Source organism: Urtica dioica, chromosome 12 (assembly GCF_054948205.1).
Source record: "Urtica dioica subsp. dioica isolate 48M chromosome 12, U.dioica_male_clone48M_v1_H2, whole genome shotgun sequence".
NCBI lineage: Eukaryota > Viridiplantae > Streptophyta > Magnoliopsida > Rosales > Urticaceae > Urtica > Urtica dioica.
Window position 1 is genome coordinate 5,586,590 of NC_142767.1, and position 20,600 is coordinate 5,607,189.

General features: G+C 45.6%; 1 protein-coding gene across 1 annotated transcript; it reads right to left on the reverse strand.

The window, feature by feature from the left end:
* Positions 1-390: 390 nt before the first annotated feature.
* Positions 391-939, reverse strand: LOC149378763 (uncharacterized). The gene has a single exon (XM_089603849.1). It carries the CDS (start codon positions 937-939, stop codon positions 391-393), a length of 549 nt encoding a protein of 182 aa, XP_089459975.1.
* Positions 940-20,600: the final 19,661 nt, after the last annotated feature.

Here is a 20,600-nt window from a genome sequence, read left to right on the forward strand (position 1 = left end):
TTCAAATGTCAATTGAGATATATTGATTAAGCTCTTCTTTATTTCAGGAACTTTGAGAATATTTTTCAACTCGACTCCTTTAGTATCATCATTATTTATGTTCTTATCCACAAGACGTGAATGTCCAAGGTGAGTAATAGTTAGACAGTTACTATTTCCCACCATGAGCTTCTCTTTTCCTTTGTAGCTCGTGCTCACTTGCATATTTTCCATCTCCGACATGACGTGGTTCGTTGCGCTGGAATCTGCGTACCAGGCCGGGTCAAACACAGTCTCTGGTTCTGCGAAGAATGCTGGCATGGCGGCTTTTGAGTCTTTCTGTGGCTGAGGAGTAGATTGTTGTTGAGAGGAGGGAGGTGTGGCCTGATAGGATTCATCTAGACGGTACCATCACGCTGTTGCGATGTGTCCCTGCTTTTTGCAGATCTGGCACGTCGGTCGCGAGTTGTTTGATCCCCTAGAACCAAAGAATCTTCCTCTTCCACCTCTGTTGCGGCCATGTCCTCGTCCACGAGACTCAACATAGTTCACCATAGCTGTGTGAATCTGATTGTCGATGATGCTCGCAAGGTGTTCGATCCGAGACTCCTGAGAGAGCGGCATGGCGAAAACCTCTTGTACAGATATTTCAACACAACTGAGTTCTCGACTCTGTGATTTGTCATTCACCATAGCTACAAGGATATCATATTCACTCGGCAAGCCCATCAGAACAACAAGAACAAGTTCGTCCTCAGAGATTTCGTAACCGGCCAGAAACAAGGAATCTGTTATGCTTTCCATCTTTGAAAAATAATCGGAGATGGATAGTGAACTTTTCCTTGTTTTTTGCAGCTGGAGATTGAGCGGCATCACTTGAGCTCGGCACTTGACTGTGAATCGTTGTTCCAGAGCGGACCAGAGAGCTTGAGCAGTTCTGATTCTGGTCACAGATCGCATAATTGTTTTTGATAGTGAAGAAAGCATCCAACTCAGCAGAAGTTGGTCTTCACGAGTCCAGATCTTAAAATCTGGGTTCGGAACTGAGACTTTTGCTCCTTGCTCGTCGATCAACTCATTGAATCATGGTGGCTGAGCTCTGGTTCCATAGTTCAGACCTTGGAGGTTGTGACCTAGGATAGCCGGAAGAATTTGAGATCTCTAGACGGAGTAGTTCTCGAGGTTGAGCTTCACCGTGATGGCATTGTTGAGCGTAGCTGCGAAATGTGGATTGATCACAGGTCTATGATCGTTGTTGATCTGAACAGATGACGGAGAAGAGAGATCTTCATTCTCCATTGTAGTTGTTCTGATACCAAGATAGAGAATAGGTTTTGGTGTGATCGAGAGAGAAAATCTCAGCTCGTCAAGATATTTTTATTAAGTTATGAACTGTTACAGCTATTGGACTATATACACTTGACCTTTCTCTAATTGCTCTCTAACAACCTAACCACCTATACAACTCATCGCCAGCTCATCTAACCGCCTTCGCTTGGCCAACGTGTCACACACGCTCTTCATCTTCAGTGGCTGAGAGCTCTGTTATTGTGACGGCTGACGTGGTTCGTGGTGATTGGCTATTAACCATGAACTTTGGAATTGAGAGAGCCTTCGTGAAAACATCTGCAAGTTGATGCTCAGAGGTAGTCAAGCTCCTTTGCCAGAACCTTGTCGCGCACGAACTGAACGTCTATTCGATTATGCTTGGTTTTGGCATGTAACACGGGATTTGAGGCAAGTGCAGCGGCTCCAACATTATCACACCAAAGCACTGGAGTAGAGGACAACGCGAAACCAAGCTCTTTGAGCACACTCTGAACCCATATTACCTAATAAATTTCCTTGACCTCTGCTTCACAGGTTGAGTGTGCCACAACCTTTTGCTTTATGGAGCACCAATTAATCAAGCAGCTTCCCAAGAACGCACAATAATTAGTCGTTGATAGCTGGTCATCGATAGAGCTCGCCCAGTCGGCATCGGAGTAACACACCACGTTGAGGGCTTTTCTTGGATCAGCTTGAGCGAACAACAACCCACAAACAAGCGTGCCATTCAGATACCTCATGATTCTCTTACACGTACTCCAATGTTAAGTGGTTGGCGTAGCCAAGAACTGACTAAGCTTGTTGACCAGAAAAGCGATGATAAGTATGGTTAGGGTAAGCTATTATAGTGCACCAATGATTCTTCTATATAGCTAAGGATCCTCGAATAAAGATCCATTAACAACGGGTAGTTTCTTACTCTGAGACATTGGGGCATGACTAGGATTAGCATCAAATAGATGTGTCTCGGCAAGCAAGTCACTCGTGTACTTGCTTTGAGTGAGAACTGACAATTAAGTTTAGACACAAGAAACTTAATCATAGCAGTATGGCCACTGATAATCAGTGCATCATTAACGTGCACTAGCAGTATACTGAGATCTTTTCTCACAGCCTTAATAAAAAGTAAGATATCATAAGTAGAGTTCCTGAAGCGAAGAGAATCATAAGCCTGATGAAGCTAAGCAAAACAGGCTCTCGTAGCTTGGTTTAAGCCATGCAATAAACAAACGTGGTTAGATTTAGACCTGTCCTCAAAGCCTTTTGGTTACGCCAGATAGACAGTTTCATTGAGAATGTCATTCAAGAATGCATTGTTAAGATCGATTTGATGCACTTTCTAACCAAACGTGACAACCATCGTGAAAAAAAGCTATGATAATAGAATGCTTAGCCACAGGGCTAAATGTGTCAAAAGAGCCAATGTTCGTAGTTTGCTGAAAGCCACGTGCCACAAGTCTTGCTTTGAACTTACCAAGCGTGCTCTCCAATATTTTATCTTGATTATGAACACCCATTTATTGGTGATTACATTCATACGTGGTGTATATGGTACAAGCGACAAAGTTCCATTTATGAGAAAGACATCATACTCAACAATTATTTCATTTTTCCACTTAGAGCTAAGCTTCAACAACAATGGAGGGTTCGGGTAGTATGGAATCAAGAACATAGGCAACAGTTAAGGCTCGGATTCTATGCTCACGAGCTTTGACTCTAGTGGTCATAGGATGGGGATTTGTGGTCATTTGGACATTTGTGAATGGGTCAGGGCAAGGAGAGTGTGGGGTATGAGACACATGTTGTGGTATAAGCCCAAGATAGTTCAGTTCTACGAATGCGAAGGGTTTGGTCATATTGCTACTGAATGTGCAAACACCTTAAAGAAGAATTACAAGTCCCTGGTGGCCAGATGGAGCGATAGTTATTCAGAATATAGTAAAGAAGAAGACAAAGTGAAACTCTTGGCCTTCAATGTTGTGATGAATGAGAAGAAGGAGCACAGATCTAACATAGAGCCTATTGATGCTGATTATGAAGATTGGGGCAGCGATGATGATGCTGAACTTTCAAGAGATGAGATTGTGAAGCACTATTGTCATCTGAATGATAAGTGGCTGACTGTGATAGACCACAACAAGATGCTGAATCAGAATATCATAGGGTTAAAGCTCGAAAAAGATGATTTGCAGAAGAAGATCAATGAGCTCATGACAGAGAATACCAAGCTCGTCATCACACTTGGAGTTCTAAAGGAACGGGTGAAGGACAAGCAGAAGGCACATTTAGAGTTGAACAAGCTAAAGTAGAATGTAAAGATGTTAAACTCTGGAACCTGTAATCTGAATTCCATTATGGCCTCACAGAGAAGGAATGGGAACATCAGAGGTATAGGGTTTCATTGAGAGACTTCACGGTCTACTAACAAGTTCAGTAAAGCCAGTGGAAGTTAAATTGATCATGGGTCGAAGAATATGTTTATTAGAGCTCCCGCTTTGAAGGCTTGCGCCAACTCCAGACGAAAGAACAAGTGGATTTGTCATTAATACAACAGAGAAGATCACACTAAACTGCGCTGCTTCAGGTATTTTGCTGATCTCAGAGTAAACAGAGCTAAAAAATTTCCATCTTTAAAGCCTTGTGTCCCTATTCGTCAATACTACTACAAAAAATGACTTTTAGAAGCGACTCACAGTTTTAGAAGCGACATTTTAAATTTAGAAGCGACTTGTGGCTTCTACCTTATTCCACGGATATATATACATTTTCCAATGAAAAAGTCACTCTGTTTGAGGTTAGAAGCGACAAGTCGCTTCTAAATATTTTCCGCCAATTAGAAGCGACTACTACGCTATCAAAATTTTAATTTTCTTGTTGTCTCTCCCAAAATTTTCAAATGTTAATCAAAATGACGACGTTTTGACATTTAAAAGTGACTTGTCGCATCAAAAGTTGCTTTTAATTGGCCAAAAATTTTGGCTCGTTGTTTCTTTGTAAATTTTTTTAAGTTTTTTCACAAAACGAAGACGTTTAGTGTGACCTAGACATTAAAAGCGACTAGTCACTTCTAATGTAGGTCACACAGATTAAATCGCACGACTTCCTCTTTTTCTTCCACATTTCACATTCTCATCCTCTCTCTCTCTCTCTCTCTCTCTCTCTCTCTCTCTCTCTCTCTCTCTCTCTCTCTCTCTCTCTCTTTTCCGACCGAGCCACCATCCAGACTCGCACCACCACGACACAACAATCACGCCCTCCGCTTCTACTATCTCCCGTCGGCCGTCATCTCCGAGCCCAGAGCCTCCGTCGTCATTTGTGGCCGGCAGGGTCTCTGAGCCCAAAGCCACCATCGCCGAGCCCAGAGCCTCCACTATTGTCGGAGGCAATCCATTCACGTGCAGCGCCGCCGCGGGACCATTACCTCGAATGCCCCTCCGCCAGACAACTCCTACACCGTCGGCCATGCAAAACAGCCACGCCATCTCTCTCCGCCACCTCTCTTTCTTCTCCCTTGACACCGGCTCTAACTTCCATAGTTCTCGCTAGACTCCGCCCCGGAAGCCCTCAACTCCTCAATAGACATGTCGAGCTCCGACAATCGCCGAGCCGATCCGCTTTTGTCGAACCTTTGAACCGAGCTCCTCGCACAACACCACCACGCCGACCACCGTGATAGCACTCGCACCCCGCTCCCAGCTATGTGCGCGTCGAGCTCCGCCATTTCAATCCGGATCGTAGCTCCGCGTTGCGTCGAGCCCGTCGCCTAACCCCTGCCTTGCCTTGATCGAAGCCCCGCAGCCCGTCAGTGAAGGTTAGTGGTTATTTATGTTAATTAAGTTATTTTATTAGTTAGTTTAGTAATTATTTAGTTGTTAATTATTTACATAATAAATTTGTTAGTCAGTGATTAAAGTAATTTTTCACATGTTAATAAATTGTTAATTAGGTAGTTAATTAATAAATTTGTTAATAAGTAGTTAATTTAATTAACTAGGTAATTTGTTAATTTAATTAACGAGTTAGATTTATGTTTAATTTAATTAATTTATTCATAGATTTGTTAATTTAATAAAGTAATTAAATTTCTGTTTTATTGTTAAATTGTTGGTTAATTAAGTAATTAAAATTGTAATAAATTGGGTAGTGTTGTCGGTCCGTTCCGGGTCGACGGCGCCCGTGGGGTCCCATGGCCAAGGGGCCAAAGATCGGCCTGACGAGCTCGACCTCTGTCTCAGCTCGACCTCAGCCCGACCTCGGCCTGACGAGCTCGACCTCGGCCTCAGCTCGACCTCGGCTGGCGACCTCGACCTCGCCCTCAGCTCGACCTCACCCTCGGCCTGGCGAGCTCGACCTCGGCCTCAGCTCGACCTCGGGCTGGCGAGCTCGACCTCGGCCTCAGCTCGATCGTTCGACCTCGGCCTCAGCTCGACCGTTCGACCTCGGCCTCACGAGTTCGACCTCGGCCTCACAGGCCTATCCTCGGGCATATGTTATCCTCGGCCGAGGGACCCACCAATGACGCCAGCCCATGTCGTCCTCAGCCCAGGGGCACGCCAATGACGCCAGCCTATGTTAAGCTCGGCCAAGGGGCACGTCAATAGCGCCAGCCTATGTTATCCCCTGCCGAGCCCATGCTATCCCCAGCCAAGGGGCCCACCAGTGACGCCACCCTACACTATCCTCGGCCATGGGCTATCCTCGGCCATGGGCTATCCTCGGCCAGTGGCTATCCTCGGCCATGGGCTATCCTCGGCCATGGGCTATCCTCGGCCAATGGCTATCCTCGGCCATGAGCTATCCTCGGCCATGGGCTATCCTCGGCCAATGGCTATCCTCGACCATGGGCTATTCTCGGCCATGGGCTATCCTCGGCCAATGGCTATCCTCGGCCATGGGCTATCCTCGGCCATTTGCTTAACTCGGCCAAGGGGCCCACCAATGACCCCTTGGTCGCCTATAAATACGAGAGGCCCACTCTCTTCAAAAGGTAATCCATTCTTGGGTACTGAAACGCTGCCGAGCTCGTACCTCGCTCGTTTCTCTCAAGTCTCAGCCTCTAAACACCTAAACCCTCTATATTCCACCTCAATCCCACTAATGTTGAGCATCGGAGAGGTAAACAGAGGCACCCCCTCTGTTTCCCCTTTTTAGCTCACGGTTCTCTCATCCTTTCCAGGTACCCCGGCGAGCTCAGACACCACCGACAGCCAAGGGAAGATCTGGGCAACCTGGTCCGACACGCTCGAGCCCAGGCGAGGCCACTCGGTCCGGCCTTGGATCTAACCGCATGTGGCTCCTAAATCGTTGTCTAAAAAACAGCGACAACATTTTGGCGCTAGAAGGAGGGGATCTCGCGACCTTGGCGACGCATTCCCTCTAGCACTCTTCTTCATCCTTCAACGGCAAAACTCTCGAGAGATGAGTCAATTGCCCGTCACCTCCGTGGGCGCCCGAGCGACTAGCTCGAGGCACAACCCCCAAAGCTCTGCGCCCCGTCTCGAAGGGCAACCTCATGATAATGAGAGCCAGCCCCGAGACCCGGCGAATGACCCCGAGGCCACAGTCCGAGAGGACACGGCTCGAAGGCTCGCCGAGCTCCTAGACCGCCCCGGCGTCACCGGCGTGCTCATCGCCGACCTCCTCGACTCCAACGACATCGACGACGTCAACCACGAGGCCAACCTCGACCACGCTGTTCACGAAAGGGGACGCACGCGCACGCTTCCAAGGGGACACCCTCGGGCGACGGCGCCGAGACGTCAACTTTCTGATGAGCACTCGCACGCGCCCTCGAGGGGACACCCTCGGGCGACCACGTCAAGGCGTCAAAGCTCACGCAATACCCTGTTGGAATCGATCTAGGGTTTAAGAAAAAGTTTAACGCTTCGTTAAGCGGCGGAATTTTAAAAATTTTCTTTTTAAGTAAAACTAGTTTTTACTAACCTAGACAAGAGCATATGCATGTAAATAAAAACTAATATGAGCTATTAAAGTTACTAACCTTTCTTGAAGCTTGAACCTTGTAGAAGCTTTTGGAAAGTTGCAACGCTCGTCTCCCCTCGCAGCACGTCTCTCTTTCTTTCCTCGGCACCTCGAGCAACCACGAAAGTTTCTATCACTAAATCACTCGAAAAGAAGGAATTAGTGAGTGGGCACTTTTAAACACCACGACTTGAGAACGAGTCTCGAAGTCGCAGAGCTAAAGACTAGGTCGAGTGAGGACCTAGGTGCCAAGACAAGAGAAAACCGAAAATAAACTAGAGAGAGAGAGAAGAGGACTTCGGCCAAGTTCTAGAGAGAGAGTCTCTCAAATCTCTTAAACTTGGATGAATGAATTGTGAGGAATGGGGCTCCTATTTATAGGAGAGGTTTTACCTTCAATAAGGTAGTTTCCTCTTCTATAGAATATCACATATTCATGAGCAAAAATCCTTTATTTCCCATTCTATCTTGGGCGCCCAAGGCTGCCTCCTAGAGGCTTGGATTTGTTTCCTTTTTTGTTCCTTGGCTTGCCCTTTTCTCACTTGGCCGAAATTCCCCATGCATGTGTGGGAAATTTGTTTCCTCTTTTTCTTTTGGCAAGTATCTAAATACATTTATGCACAAAATAAACTCTCCTATTTCTCTATAGGGTAGGCGCCCATAATCTTCTAGAAAAGGCTTCTAGAATTTTCTTCACTTGTTCATGACAACATAAGAAAAGGCCCATTTAGAATTTTCAATAAAATTCTTATGAAATGAAATTAATTCACAAGGCCCAATGATAAAGTCATGGCCGAGTGAAACATGTCACAAAATGACCTTGTCAAAAAATTTATTGACATTCATTTCATCCTTTGTCTCAAAAGACAAAAATACCCTTTTAACTATTTTCATTCTTGTTTTGGCTTAGCTTCCAGTTTAACTATTCCTATCGATGTGATTCGTGACAGTGACCTCATGGACCCAAATGAACAAAGCTTTAGCTAAACACTTGGACTCAAAAGTTCACAAACCTTTTCCAAGTTTAGCTTAATGCCAACTGACTCCACTAAAGAGCTGACACTGAAAATCTCTCGGTTCAAATGAATTTATTTTCTACTCAAGAATTCGACCTAATTATGATGAGCGGATCCACTGAATATTATCTATGTTTACCCTTCATGAATGTCATCAGCTAGTCGGGATTTACTAAATTACCATTTCACCCTTCTAGCTGTTATTTCCTCAACTCCTTTGTCGCTTGTGAATAAGTTAGAAACAATGTATTGACGAGGAGCTAACAAGTCACATTGTTTCATCCAAAAGAGTCAGGACTCAATTTGGACACTGGCCAGTTCATTTATTCACACTCCAAGGAACAAAGCATGAGGTGACATACATTGCATTTCAGCAATCTTGTACATGAATTCCATATCTATGAGAACTTCACAAAGTTACTCATGACAGACTCACAACTTAGTACTTCACCAATAGGCCTTGTTCGGAATCACATAGTGAGTCCGAACTTTGACTTTCTCAAATGAGAATACTAAGGTGTGAAATGGCATGTCTCATTTCAGGATTAAGGTAAGCATGATGCAATTCATACATAGTGACTTCGAGACATAAGAGGTTAAATGGTTTGTTCTTATCTTGTCTCTAGAAGTGCACTGGTCAATTCAGTACCTTCGGAAGATACCTAGAAGAACTATAGAGTTCCTAACTCTCAATGCCTCATAACCAGACATCATAGATTCTTCTAACAATCATACTGAGGTCAATAGTCCTTTGACCCTAAGATTGCGAATATATCGTTTTAAGCAAACTACGAAGAGTTTGTTCATGCAAATCTACATTTGTCTCTTCGTAAGTTGTTAAGTTTGTTTATGGACTAAAAGACTATGGTTTTATCATAAAGCTTCAGACAAGGAAGATAGAATGAACGTTTCAACTTTATTAATGAATGAATAGGCAATTACAAGCAAGAGTCTTCATGAGACTTTATTACATCAAATGTTCAAAATAAAGACTACAACTCTTCTTGTGGGCACCATTGACAACAAACTCCCACTTGACTCAAAGAAGGTGTGTGTAGTCCTTCATGCCTAATCCCTCACGATGTTGGTCGAAGACCTTGTTCGCTAGGGCCTTGGTGAATGGATCTGCGAGGTTGTCCACCGTTGAGATCTTCTTCACTTCCACGTCTCCGCGCTGCACGATCTCTCGAATCAAATGGTATTTCCTCTCAATATGCTTAGAGCGCTTATGGCTTCTAGGTTCCTTTGAGTTAGCGACAGCCCCACTATTATCACAATAAAGGGTCATGGGCTCGTCGACGTTTGGAACAACTTCCAAATACTTAAGGAATTTCTTAAGCCATACAGCCTCTTTGGATGCTTCACAAGCAGCCACATATTCTGCTTCCATTGTGGAGTCAGCAATGCAAGATTGCTTAATACTTCTCCACACAACAGCTCCACCATTAAGGATGAACACAGATCCCGTAGTGGATTTCCTGGAATCCTTATCCGCTTGAAAATCGGAGTCGGTATATCCCGTCATAGTCAGGTCAGTACCTGAGTATGTAAGCATCAAGTTCCTAGTTCTTCGAAGATACTTAAGAACATGCTTAACAGCAATCCAGTGCTCGGGTCCAGGGTTGGATTGGAAACGACTAACTACGCCAACGGCGAAACATATATCAGGTCGGGTGCAAAGCATAGCATACATGAGGCTTCCTACGGCAGAGGCGTAAGGAATTTTCCTCATGTCTTCAATCTCTTGTGCAGTCTTGGGAGACTGGTCCTTAGAGAGTGAAACTCCATGCCTAAAGGGTGTTTGACCCCTCTTGCAGTCTTGCATCGAGAAGCGATCCATCACCTTATCAATATAAGATGCTTGAGAGAGTGACAGGGTCCGGTCTTTCCTATCTCGAAAGATTTGGATCCCCAGAATGTACGCGGCTTCTCCTAGATCCTTCATATCGAATTGTTTTGCCAGCCAGACCTTAACCTCAGATAACTTACCCACGTCATTACCAATGAGTAGTATATCATCGACATATAGTACCAGAAACACAACTTTACCTTCGTGTATTAACTTGTAAACACAAGGCTCATCTATCGACTGTTCAAAGCCAAAGCTTTTTACAGTTTCATCGAATCTAATATTCCATGACCTAGATGCTTGCTTTAGTCCATAAATGGATTTAAGCAACTCACAAACCTTGGCCTCTTGACCTTTATCCACGAAACCGTCTGGTTGAGCCATGTAAATGCGCTCGTCAAGATTGCCATTCAGAAAGGCTGTCTTGACATCCATTTGCCAGATCTCATAGTCGAGAGCTGCAGCTATGGATAGGAGTATGCGGATGGATTTAAGCATCGCGACTGGCGAGAAGGTTTCTTCATAGTCAATCCCTTCTTGTTGGGTATAACCCTTCGCCACAAGTCGTGCTTTGAACGTCTCGACGTTTCCATCAGGACCCCTTTTCTTCTTGTATATCCACTTACACCCTACGGGTTTAATCCCTTCAGGAAGGTCTACAAGTTTCCAGACTTTGTTGACATACATCGAGTGCATTTCAACTTTCATGGCGTCAAGCCAAAGGTTTGATTCAGAACAAGCCATCGCTTGGCTATAGGAAACAGGGTCATCCATGTCGGAGACGGCTACAAGAGAGTCTCCATAAGACATGTACCTGTCAGGCTTTTGAGTAGCCCTCCCACTACGTCGAAGTACTACTTGACGAGATTCTGATGAGTTAGGTTGTGTTTCAGTTGGGGTAAGAACAGTTCTTACAGATGAGGTAGAAGCTTCCTCACCCAACTTTTCTTCAAGCACAATTTTGCTTCTAGGTTTCGCATCATTCATAAAGTCCTCCTCAAGGAAACGAGCATTCGTGCTAACGAAAGTCTTATCGTCCTCGGGACTATAGAAAATGAAACCTTTGGTTTCCTTTGGATATCCTACAAACAGGCACAATTCTGACCTACTAGCCAACTTGCTAGTCTTTTGCCTTAGCACATGTGCAGGGCAACCCCAAATTCGGATGTGGCCCAAACTTACTTTACGGCCAGTCCATCTTTCATAAGGAGTACCAGGAACCGTTTTAGACGGAACTTGGTTCAGAATGTAAGCGGCTGTTTCGAGGGCATATCCCCAAAAGGAAAGCGGGAGTGATGAGTAACTCATCATCGATCTAACCATCTCCATAAGAGTTCGGTTTCTTCTCTCTGACACTCCGTTTTGTTGAGGTGTGCCAGGTGCGGTAAGCTGAGAAGCAATACCTTCTTCTTTAAGAAAGTCGTCGAACTCTCCAGACATATACTCACCACCTCGATCAGATCGAAGGGTTTTGATCACTTTGCCAGTTTGCTTTTCCACTAAAGCCCTAAAGACCTTAAATACGTTAAAGGTCTCGGATTTGTGTTTGAGCAAATAGACAAACCCATATCGTGAGTAATCATCAGTGAAGGTAACGAAGTATTCGTATCCTCCACGTGCCTGTTGGCTGAGCGGACCACATACATCAGAATGTATTAGTTCCAGCAACTCAGTGGCTCTTCGACCTTTATCAGAGAAAGGTCGCTTAGTCATTTTTCCTTCTATGCAGGATTCACAAGTAGGTAGTGAACCTATTGCAGAGGCTTGGAGTGGACCATCCCTCACAAGTCTCTTAATCCTTTCTAGACTGATATGACCAAGTCTTAAGTGCCATAGGTGTGTTGATTTTGTTAGATCGGAGGATTCAGAAAGTTTGATCCTCTTTGGCTCCCTAATAAGATCATTATCTATTTCGGTGTCTAAAAGAGAAGGTTGAGTGGGATAGATGTAGAAAAGAGCATTCTTCATACATGCATCAGTGACAAAAGAATTATTAGGAAACGAAATACGAATTCCATTCTTAATGAACTTTAAACAATAATCTTGCTCACGAAGACGAGCAACGGATATTAAGTTCTTCCCAAAGGTAGGAACAAAATATACATTATTCAAGTTTAAAGTGCGGTCTTCAAAAGACAGCGTCACAGATCCCACAGCCTTTGCAGACACCAGGCTCCCATCACCCCATTTGAAACAGAACTCGCCTTCCTCTAAGCTTTTGGTTTTCTTGAAACCATTCAAGGAACAGCAAATATGGTTAGTAGCAGCGGAGTCAAGAATCCACGTTGATACATTATCAGCTACTAAGCATGCTTCGGTAACTAGTACAATACCATGTTCCTTTGCTTTGAGATAGGCGGGACAGTTCTTTTTGTCGGCCTTGTAAGGTCTCTTCACAGTTTCAGAGGCGGAGGCTTTTCGCTCAGTAGCATGTGCCTCTCCTTGATTCCTCTTTCTCTTAGTGAAACCTACAGCAGTGTGAAGTTCCTCCATAAGCTTGGTAGCAGTGTACTCTAGCTTGTTTATGGAGTAGTTCATCTTGGAGGTATCAAGAGACGCGGGGAGAGTTTCTAAGATCATATCTATGAGATTCTTCCTATCAGTCTCAGATCCTAGGATTTCCATTTTATTTAGAAAACTAATGATCAGTATCATAAAGTCTCTAACAGGAGTCCTAGCCTTCATATGACAGTTCATAAACTGTCGGACTGCTTTTTGCCTTGCTTGACGCCTTTGCCCTCCAAAACTCTCAAGGAGATTGTAGAGCATGTCAGCGGCAGTCTCGATGTCACGATGTTGCTTGTTCAGCATATTGTTCATAGATGCTAAGATATAGCACCTCACAATCTCATCGGATCGAAGCCAGGCCGCTAAGGCGTCATTGTCCTCTTGAGTTGAATCATCATTCGTCAGAGGAGGACACGGGGTGGTGAGTACCCATTTGTGCTTGTTAACGGTAGGTATTATGTCGAGGTTATGTTTCGAATCTATGTAGTTTTCGTTTTCGAGTTGGTTCGAGGAAAGAAAGATAGAGAGAGGGTTGAGAGACATATTGCCTATATAAGTTGAAACAAGTTTATGATTAGTCTTTGGTTTAGGATTTAAGTTTCATTAAGACTTTTGTAAAATCCAAAGGTGTTATGAACGAAATGACACTTTACTCCTTCGAGGGAAGGCCGCAACGAGTCTCCTTTCATAAGTAAATGACTCATCATTAATGCATAGCCAAGATGTCAATACATCAATTTTGACTAGCCACCTTGTAAATTGGTTTGATCACTCACATCCTTTCGCAGGGCCTCGAGGGAGGATTACTAGGGATTGAGTCTAAGTGTGTAACCAACCACTTAGTCCAAAAGATTGACTTTGTAAAACAATCCGCCGAGGGGAGGTCTTGTCATCATCGTCTCACTCTCGAACGTAGCTCATTGAGCAATGATCAGAGCAAAGCGCCCTTGAGTACTCTCATTTAAGAGAGGGCCACGAGGGTGACTCTTAGTCCGGCGACACTTGCACTTTTCATTAGTGTTGGGGATCGTGGGTTACAAACAACAAGTATAACCCTCCCACTTAGTTTTTGGAGATGGTTCATCGACTCTTTTAAGTTCGGAAACAAGTTTCCTAGTTAGAGAGCGACAGAGCGGACAACTAGAAGAGAATCCTAGATCGACATGTTCAGAGCAGTATTAGTGCATAAAGGCACAAGGGACATACTCGATCTTTTCCTATTTTCTATTTCGGGAAAGTGCGTGAGGGAAGTGTGAACTTCAACTCACTCGAACACTTGAAAGTTTGAGATTACACATCTTTTTATTTTTCGGCTTTGTCTACAAAGAGACCTCCCACTCAAAATTTCAAGAGCATATAGATTTTGAACATATGTGATATAGATATAGTTTTGAAAACATTTTGAAAACTTATTTGATTTGGATGACAAAATATTTTCAAGTTTGAAAGTGAAAACGGTTTTTCAAAATTCAAACTAGTTTTGTAAAAATTCAATTTCAATTAATCTTTCAAAAATCAAAACTTTTAATCTTTACACATCATGTTTATAATCATATGAAAAACATTTTTGCTCAAGAAAATTTTCTCATTAGAGTTCTATAACTCATGGTAGTGGGGTTTGAAAATCCGGATTCCAAAAAAAACTGGAGTTTCAGACAGCCGCGCACCTCGGAGTAAAATCGCCATATCTGGCGGCTCCGATGTCCTTTTGAGTCGAAACCGGTGGCATTGGACAGAGGACAGACAGAGCTTTAATTTGATTTAATAATCATTAAATTTCGATTTCTGAGCAGAGAGTTATGCCGCTTTTAATGCGGGTTTACATTCCAGCTCGAAGAAAAAGAAATAAATTAAAGCTTCGTCCTTTTAGGTGCGAAAAATAATCGAGTGTAACGGAACGTTTTAAGATGTTGTTTAAAGCTTTTATTTGTGTTTTATTAGCAGGGTAATAACATAGAATAAAAGAAATAACAACATGCATAAAACGATTCAAGTAAATAAACGAAACTAGCAAGAAAATAAAACTAGTCACAAAATTTACTCGAAAATTCTCAAACCTTTAAAACACGTTTTTCAATATAAAAAATTAAAAACTTTTAGAACTGATTCTAATGTGTTTTAACATCATCCCAAACTCATAGAAAATCAACATGGTTTTTAATTTAAAGGCATGAGCAATAAATTAAAAAAAATCTAAGATTACAATTCTAACTTGTCACAAAATTAGTAAACTTTCGAAAACGATTTTCAAGCTCATAATTTAAAAACATGCACATGCATTCCTTTGACCATAGCTCTGATACCATTTGTTGGAATCGATCTAGGGTTTAAGAAAAAGTTTAACGCTTCGTTAAGCGGCGGAATTTTAAAAATTTTCTTTTTAAGTAAAACTAGTTTTTACTAACCTAGACAAGAGCATATGCATGTAAATAAAAACTAATATGAGCTATTAAAGTTACTAACCTTTCTTGAAGCTTGAACCTTGTAGAAGCTTTTGGAAAGTTGCAACGCTCGTCTCCCCTCGCAGCACGTCTCTCTTTCTTTCCTCGGCACCTCGAGCAACCACGAAAGTTTCAATTCTAACTTGTCACAAAATTAGTAAACTTTCGAAAAATTTATTGACATTCATTTCATCCTTTGTCTCAAAAGACAAAAATACCCTTTTAACTATTTTCATTCTTGTTTTGGCTTAGCTTCCAGTTTAACTATTCCTATCGATGTGATTCGTGACAGTGACCTCATGGACCCAAATGAACAAAGCTTTAGCTAAACACTTGGACTCAAAAGTTCACAAACCTTTTCCAAGTTTGGCTTAATGCCAACTGACTCCACTAAAGAGCTGACACTGAAAATCTCTCGGTTCAAATGAATTTATTTTCTACTCAAGAATTCGACCTAATTATGATGAGCGGATCCACTGAATATTATCTATGTTTACCCTTCATGAATGTCATCAGCTAGTCGGGATTTACTAAATTACCATTTCACCCTTCTAGCTGTTATTTCCTCAACTCCTTTGTCGCTTGTGAATAAGTTAGAAACAATGTATTGACGAGGAGCTAACAAGTCACATTGTTTCATCCAAAAGAGTCAGGACTCAATTTGGACACTGGCCAGTTCATTTATTCACACTCCAAGGAACAAAGCATGAGGTGACATACATTGCATTTCAGCAATCTTGTACATGAATTCCATATCTATGAGAACTTCACAAAGTTACTCATGACAGACTCACAACTTAGTACTTCACCAATAGGCCTTGTTCGGAATCACATAGTGAGTCCGAACTTTGACTTTCTCAAATGAGAATACTAAGGTGTGAAATGGCATGTCTCATTTCAGGATTAAGGTAAGCATGATGCAATTCATACATAGTGACTTCGAGACATAAGAGGTTAAATGGTTTGTTCTTATCTTGTCTCTAGAAGTGCACTGGTCAATTCAGTACCTTCGGAAGATACCTAGAAGAACTATAGAGTTCCTAACTCTCAATGCCTCATAACCAGACATCATAGATTCTTCTAACAATCATACTGAGGTCAATAGTCCTTTGACCCTAAGATTGCGAATATATCGTTTTAAGCAAACTACGAAGAGTTTGTTCATGCAAATCTACATTTGTCTCTTCGTAAGTTGTTAAGTTTGTTTATGGACTAAAAGACTATGGTTTTATCATAAAGCTTCAGACAAGGAAGATAGAATGAACGTTTCAACTTTATTAATGAATGAATAGGCAATTACAAGCAAGAGTCTTCATGAGACTTTATTACATCAAATGTTCAAAATAAAGACTACAACTCTTCTTGTGGGCACCATTGACAAAACCCTTGTGAAGATGACAACGTTGATGGTCGCGGCCTCCATCAAGGGTGTCGCCTGAATGACACGCCCTTACCAAGGGTGATAGGGATGGCCTCCGGAGACTTGAGAGACCGCCTCAGTTCTCAAAGAGAAGATCACGAGTTCGACTTGAGAGAAAAACTCAACGCCCGACGCGAGATCGCGAGCGAGGCACCCAAAGTGAAACGCGCCGCCACACTCGCCGCATCGGCCGTCGCTCCCAGCTCGCGAAGGAAGAGACGTAGAAAAGGTCGAGCCCCTAATGACCTTCCCATCCCAATCCGGAAGCAATCCTTCGTCCCTCTCAACGCAACGCCCGACCGGATCCTGAGCTTACACCAGGAAAAGCTAGGATCCCCGGCCCCGCTGAAGACGGATCCCGCGACGCGGGACAAATGCAAGCAATGCGACTATCACCAAGATCACGGACACGCAACCACTGAATGCTACCAACTTAGGAAGCAAATTGATTCCCTGATTCGAGGTGGGGATCTCAAGGAATTCGTCGCATCTGCTAGCAAGCCATGATTGTCGTTACTTCGACCCTTAAACTCACGACCGAACTCGATCGACCTCGTGATCGCTTTTATTTCAAAAATATAATTTTCTTTTTTCTTAAAAGAAGGCCAAGTGCCATGACTACCTGTAACGATCCCCTTTATTGCAATAAAGAGTTATTGTAACGCACACTATTGTATACCTCCAACACGAGAGTTTCTTGGCCTTCGTCTCACAAATGCAAGAAACTCGGAGGGCTAACAGGGATCAATGCTCAATAAAAAACAACTCAAAAACAAAAACAAAAGTATAACAAAGTCTCAAGGGGTCGATGGTTACGCCGGAGGTCCAAAGGAAAGACTTATCACGTAACTCCTCGTGCAGACCCCACACGAGTCCTCGAGTTGAGTAATGGATTGTTGGGATTTCGAGCTCGTCACTTCGCCAAGTCAAGCTCGTCAATTCGCCAAGTCGAGCTCGTCAGTTCGCCAAGTCGAGCTTGTCAGTTCGCCAAGTCGAGCTTGTCAGTTCGCCAAGTCGAGTCAGTTCACCTAGTCGAGCTCGTCAGTTCGCCAAGTCGAGCTCGTCAGTTCGCCGAGCTCTCCAGTTCGCCTAGTCGAGCTCGTCAGTTCGCCTAGTCGAGCTCGTCAGTTCGCCAAGTCGAGCTTGCCCCTTCGCCAAGTCGAGCTCGTCAATTCACCAAGTCGAGCTCGCCACTTCGCCTAGTCAAGCTCGTCAGTTCGCCTAGTCGAGCTCGTCAGTTCGCCAAGTCGAGCTCGTCAGTTCGCTGGGCTCTCCAGTTCGCCTAGTCCAGCTCGCCAGTTCGCCTAGTCCAGCTCGTCAGTTCGCCTAGTCGAGCTCGTCAGTTCGCCAAGTCGAGCTCGTCAGTTCGCCTAGTCGAGCTCGTCAGTTCGCCTAGTCGAGCTCGCCAGTTCGCCAAGTCGAACTCAACAGTTCGCCTAGTCGAGCTCGCCACGTCGCCCGGTCGAGCTCGCCACCTCGCCTGGTCGAGCTCGCCACCTCGCCTGGTCAAGCTCGTCTGGTCGAGCTCGTCACCTCGCCTGGTCGAGCTCGTCACTTTGCCTGGTCGAGCTCGTCACCTCGTCTGTCGAGCTCGCCACTTCGTCTAGTCGAGATGGAGCGACTTCATCACTTCGTCCAAACGTCTTTGGATTCGGTTCGTCAGTTAACCCAAACGTGTTGGGCCAACTTTCTCGAAACAGAAAACAAATAATAATAATAGTAAAGTCTCAAAGGGTCAATGGTTAGGCCGGAGGTCCCAAAGAGAGACTCCTCACGTAACACCTCGAGATGAGTACATTCCTCGAGTCGAGTTAGAGTCCACGAGTCGACCGATACTCCTCATGCCGATTCTTCACATATCTCCTCGAGACGAGCGCATTCCTCGAGTCGAGCTCCGAGTCCGCGAGTCGACCGATACTCCTCGTGCCGACTCTTCACGCAAGTCCTCGAGCCGAGCTCGCTCCTCGAGTCCAGCTCGCTCCTCGAGTCCAGTTCGCTTCTCGAGTAGAGCTCCAAGTCCGCGAGTTGACTGATACTCCTCGCCAACTCTTCACGCAATTCCTCGGGTCGAGCTCGCTCCTCGAGTCCAGTTCGCTCCTCGAGTCGAGCTCCGAGTCCGCGAGTCGACTGATACTCCTCGTCGACTCTTCACGCAAATCCTTGAGTCGAGCTCGCTCCTTGAGTCCAGTTCGCTCCTTGAGTCGAGGTCCGAGTCCGCGAGTCGACTGATACTCCTCGCCGACTCTTCACGCAACTCCTCGGGTCGAGCCCACTCCTCGAGTCGAGCTCGCTCCTCGAGTCGAGCTCCGAGTCCGCGAGTCGACTGATACTCCTCGCCGACTCTTCACGCAAATCCTCGAGTCGAGCTCGCTCCTCGAGTCTAGTTCGCTCCTCGAGTCGAGTTCTCTCCTCGAGTCGAGCTCCGAGTCCGCGAGTCGACCGATACTCCTCGTGCCGACTCTTCACGCAAGTCCTCGACCCGAGCTCGCTCCTCGAGTCCAGCTCGCTCCTCGAGTCCAGTTCGCTCCTCGAGTCGAGCTCCGAGTCCGCGAGTCAACTGATACTCCTCGCCGACTCTTCACGTAATTCCTCGGGTCAAGGTCGCTCCTCGAGTCCAATTCACTCCTCGAGTCGAGCTCCGAGTCCACGAGTCGACTGATACTCCTCGTCGACTCTTCACGCAAATCCTCGAGTCGAGCTCGCTCCTCGAGTCTAGTTCGCTCCTCGAGTCGAGTTCGCTCCTCGAGTCGAGCTCCGAGTCCGCGAGTCGACCGATACTCCTCGTGCCGACTCTTCACGCAAGTCCTCGAGCCGAGCTCGCTCCACGAGTCCAGCTCCCTCCTCGAGTCCAGTTCGCTCCTCGAGTCGAGCTCCAAGTCCGCGAGTCGACTAATATTCCTCGCCGACTCTTCACGCGATTCCTCGGGTCGAGCTCCAAGTCCGCGAGTTGACTGATACTCCACGCCGACTCTTCACGCAATTCTTCGGGTCGAGCTCGCTCCTCGAGTCGAGCTCCGAGTCCGCGAGTCGACTGATATTCCTCGCGCCGACTTCACGCAATTCCTCGAGTCGAGCTCGCTCCTAGAGTCAAGTTCGTTCCTCGAGTCGAGCTCGCTCCCTCGAGTCAAGTTCAGTCCTCGAGTCGAGCTCGCTCCTCGAGTCCAATTCGCTTCTCGAGTCGAGCTCGCTCCTCGGGTCGAGCTTGCTCCTCGAGTCCAATTCGCTCCTCGAGTCGAGCTCCGAGTCCGCGAGTCGACTGATACTCCTTGCCGACTCTTCACGCAAATCCTCGAGTCGAGCTCGCTCCTCGAGTCCAACTCGCTCCTCGAGTCGAGCTCCGAGTCCGCGAGTCGACTGATATTCCTCGCGCCGACTTCACGCAATTCCTCGAGTCGAGCTCGCTCCTCGAGTCAAGTTCGTTCCTCGAGTCGAGCTCGCTCCCTTGAGTCCAGTTCAGTCCTCGAGTCGAGCTCGCTCCTCGAGTCCAGTTTGCTCCTCGAGTCGAGCTCGATCCTCGAGTCCAGTTCGCTCCTCAAGTCGAGCTCCGAGTCCGCGAGTCGACAGATACTCCTCGCCGACTCTTCACACAATTCCTCGACTCGAGCTCGCTCGTCGAGTCCAGTTCGCTCCTCGAGTCGAGTTCGCTCCTCGAGTCGAGCTCCGAGTCCGCGAGTCGACCGATACTCCTCGTGCCGACTCTTCATGCAAGTCCTCGAGCCGAGCTCGCTCCTCGAGTCCATCTCACTCTTCTAGTCCAGTTCGCTCCTCGAGTCGAGCTCCGAGTCCGCGAGTCGACTGATACTCCTCGCCGACTCTTCACGTAATTCCTCGGGTCGAGCTCGCTCCTCGAGTCGAGCTTCGAGTCCGCGAGTCGACTGATACTCCTCGCCGACTCTTCACGCAATTCCTCGAGTCGAGCTCGCTCCTCGAGTCGAGCTCCGAGTCCGCGAGTTGACTGATATTCCTCGCGCCGACTTCACGCAATTACTCGAGTCGAGCTCACTCCTCGAGTCGCGCTCGCTCCTCGAGTCAAGTTTGTTCCTCGAGTCGAGCTCGCTCCCTCGAGTCCAGTTCAG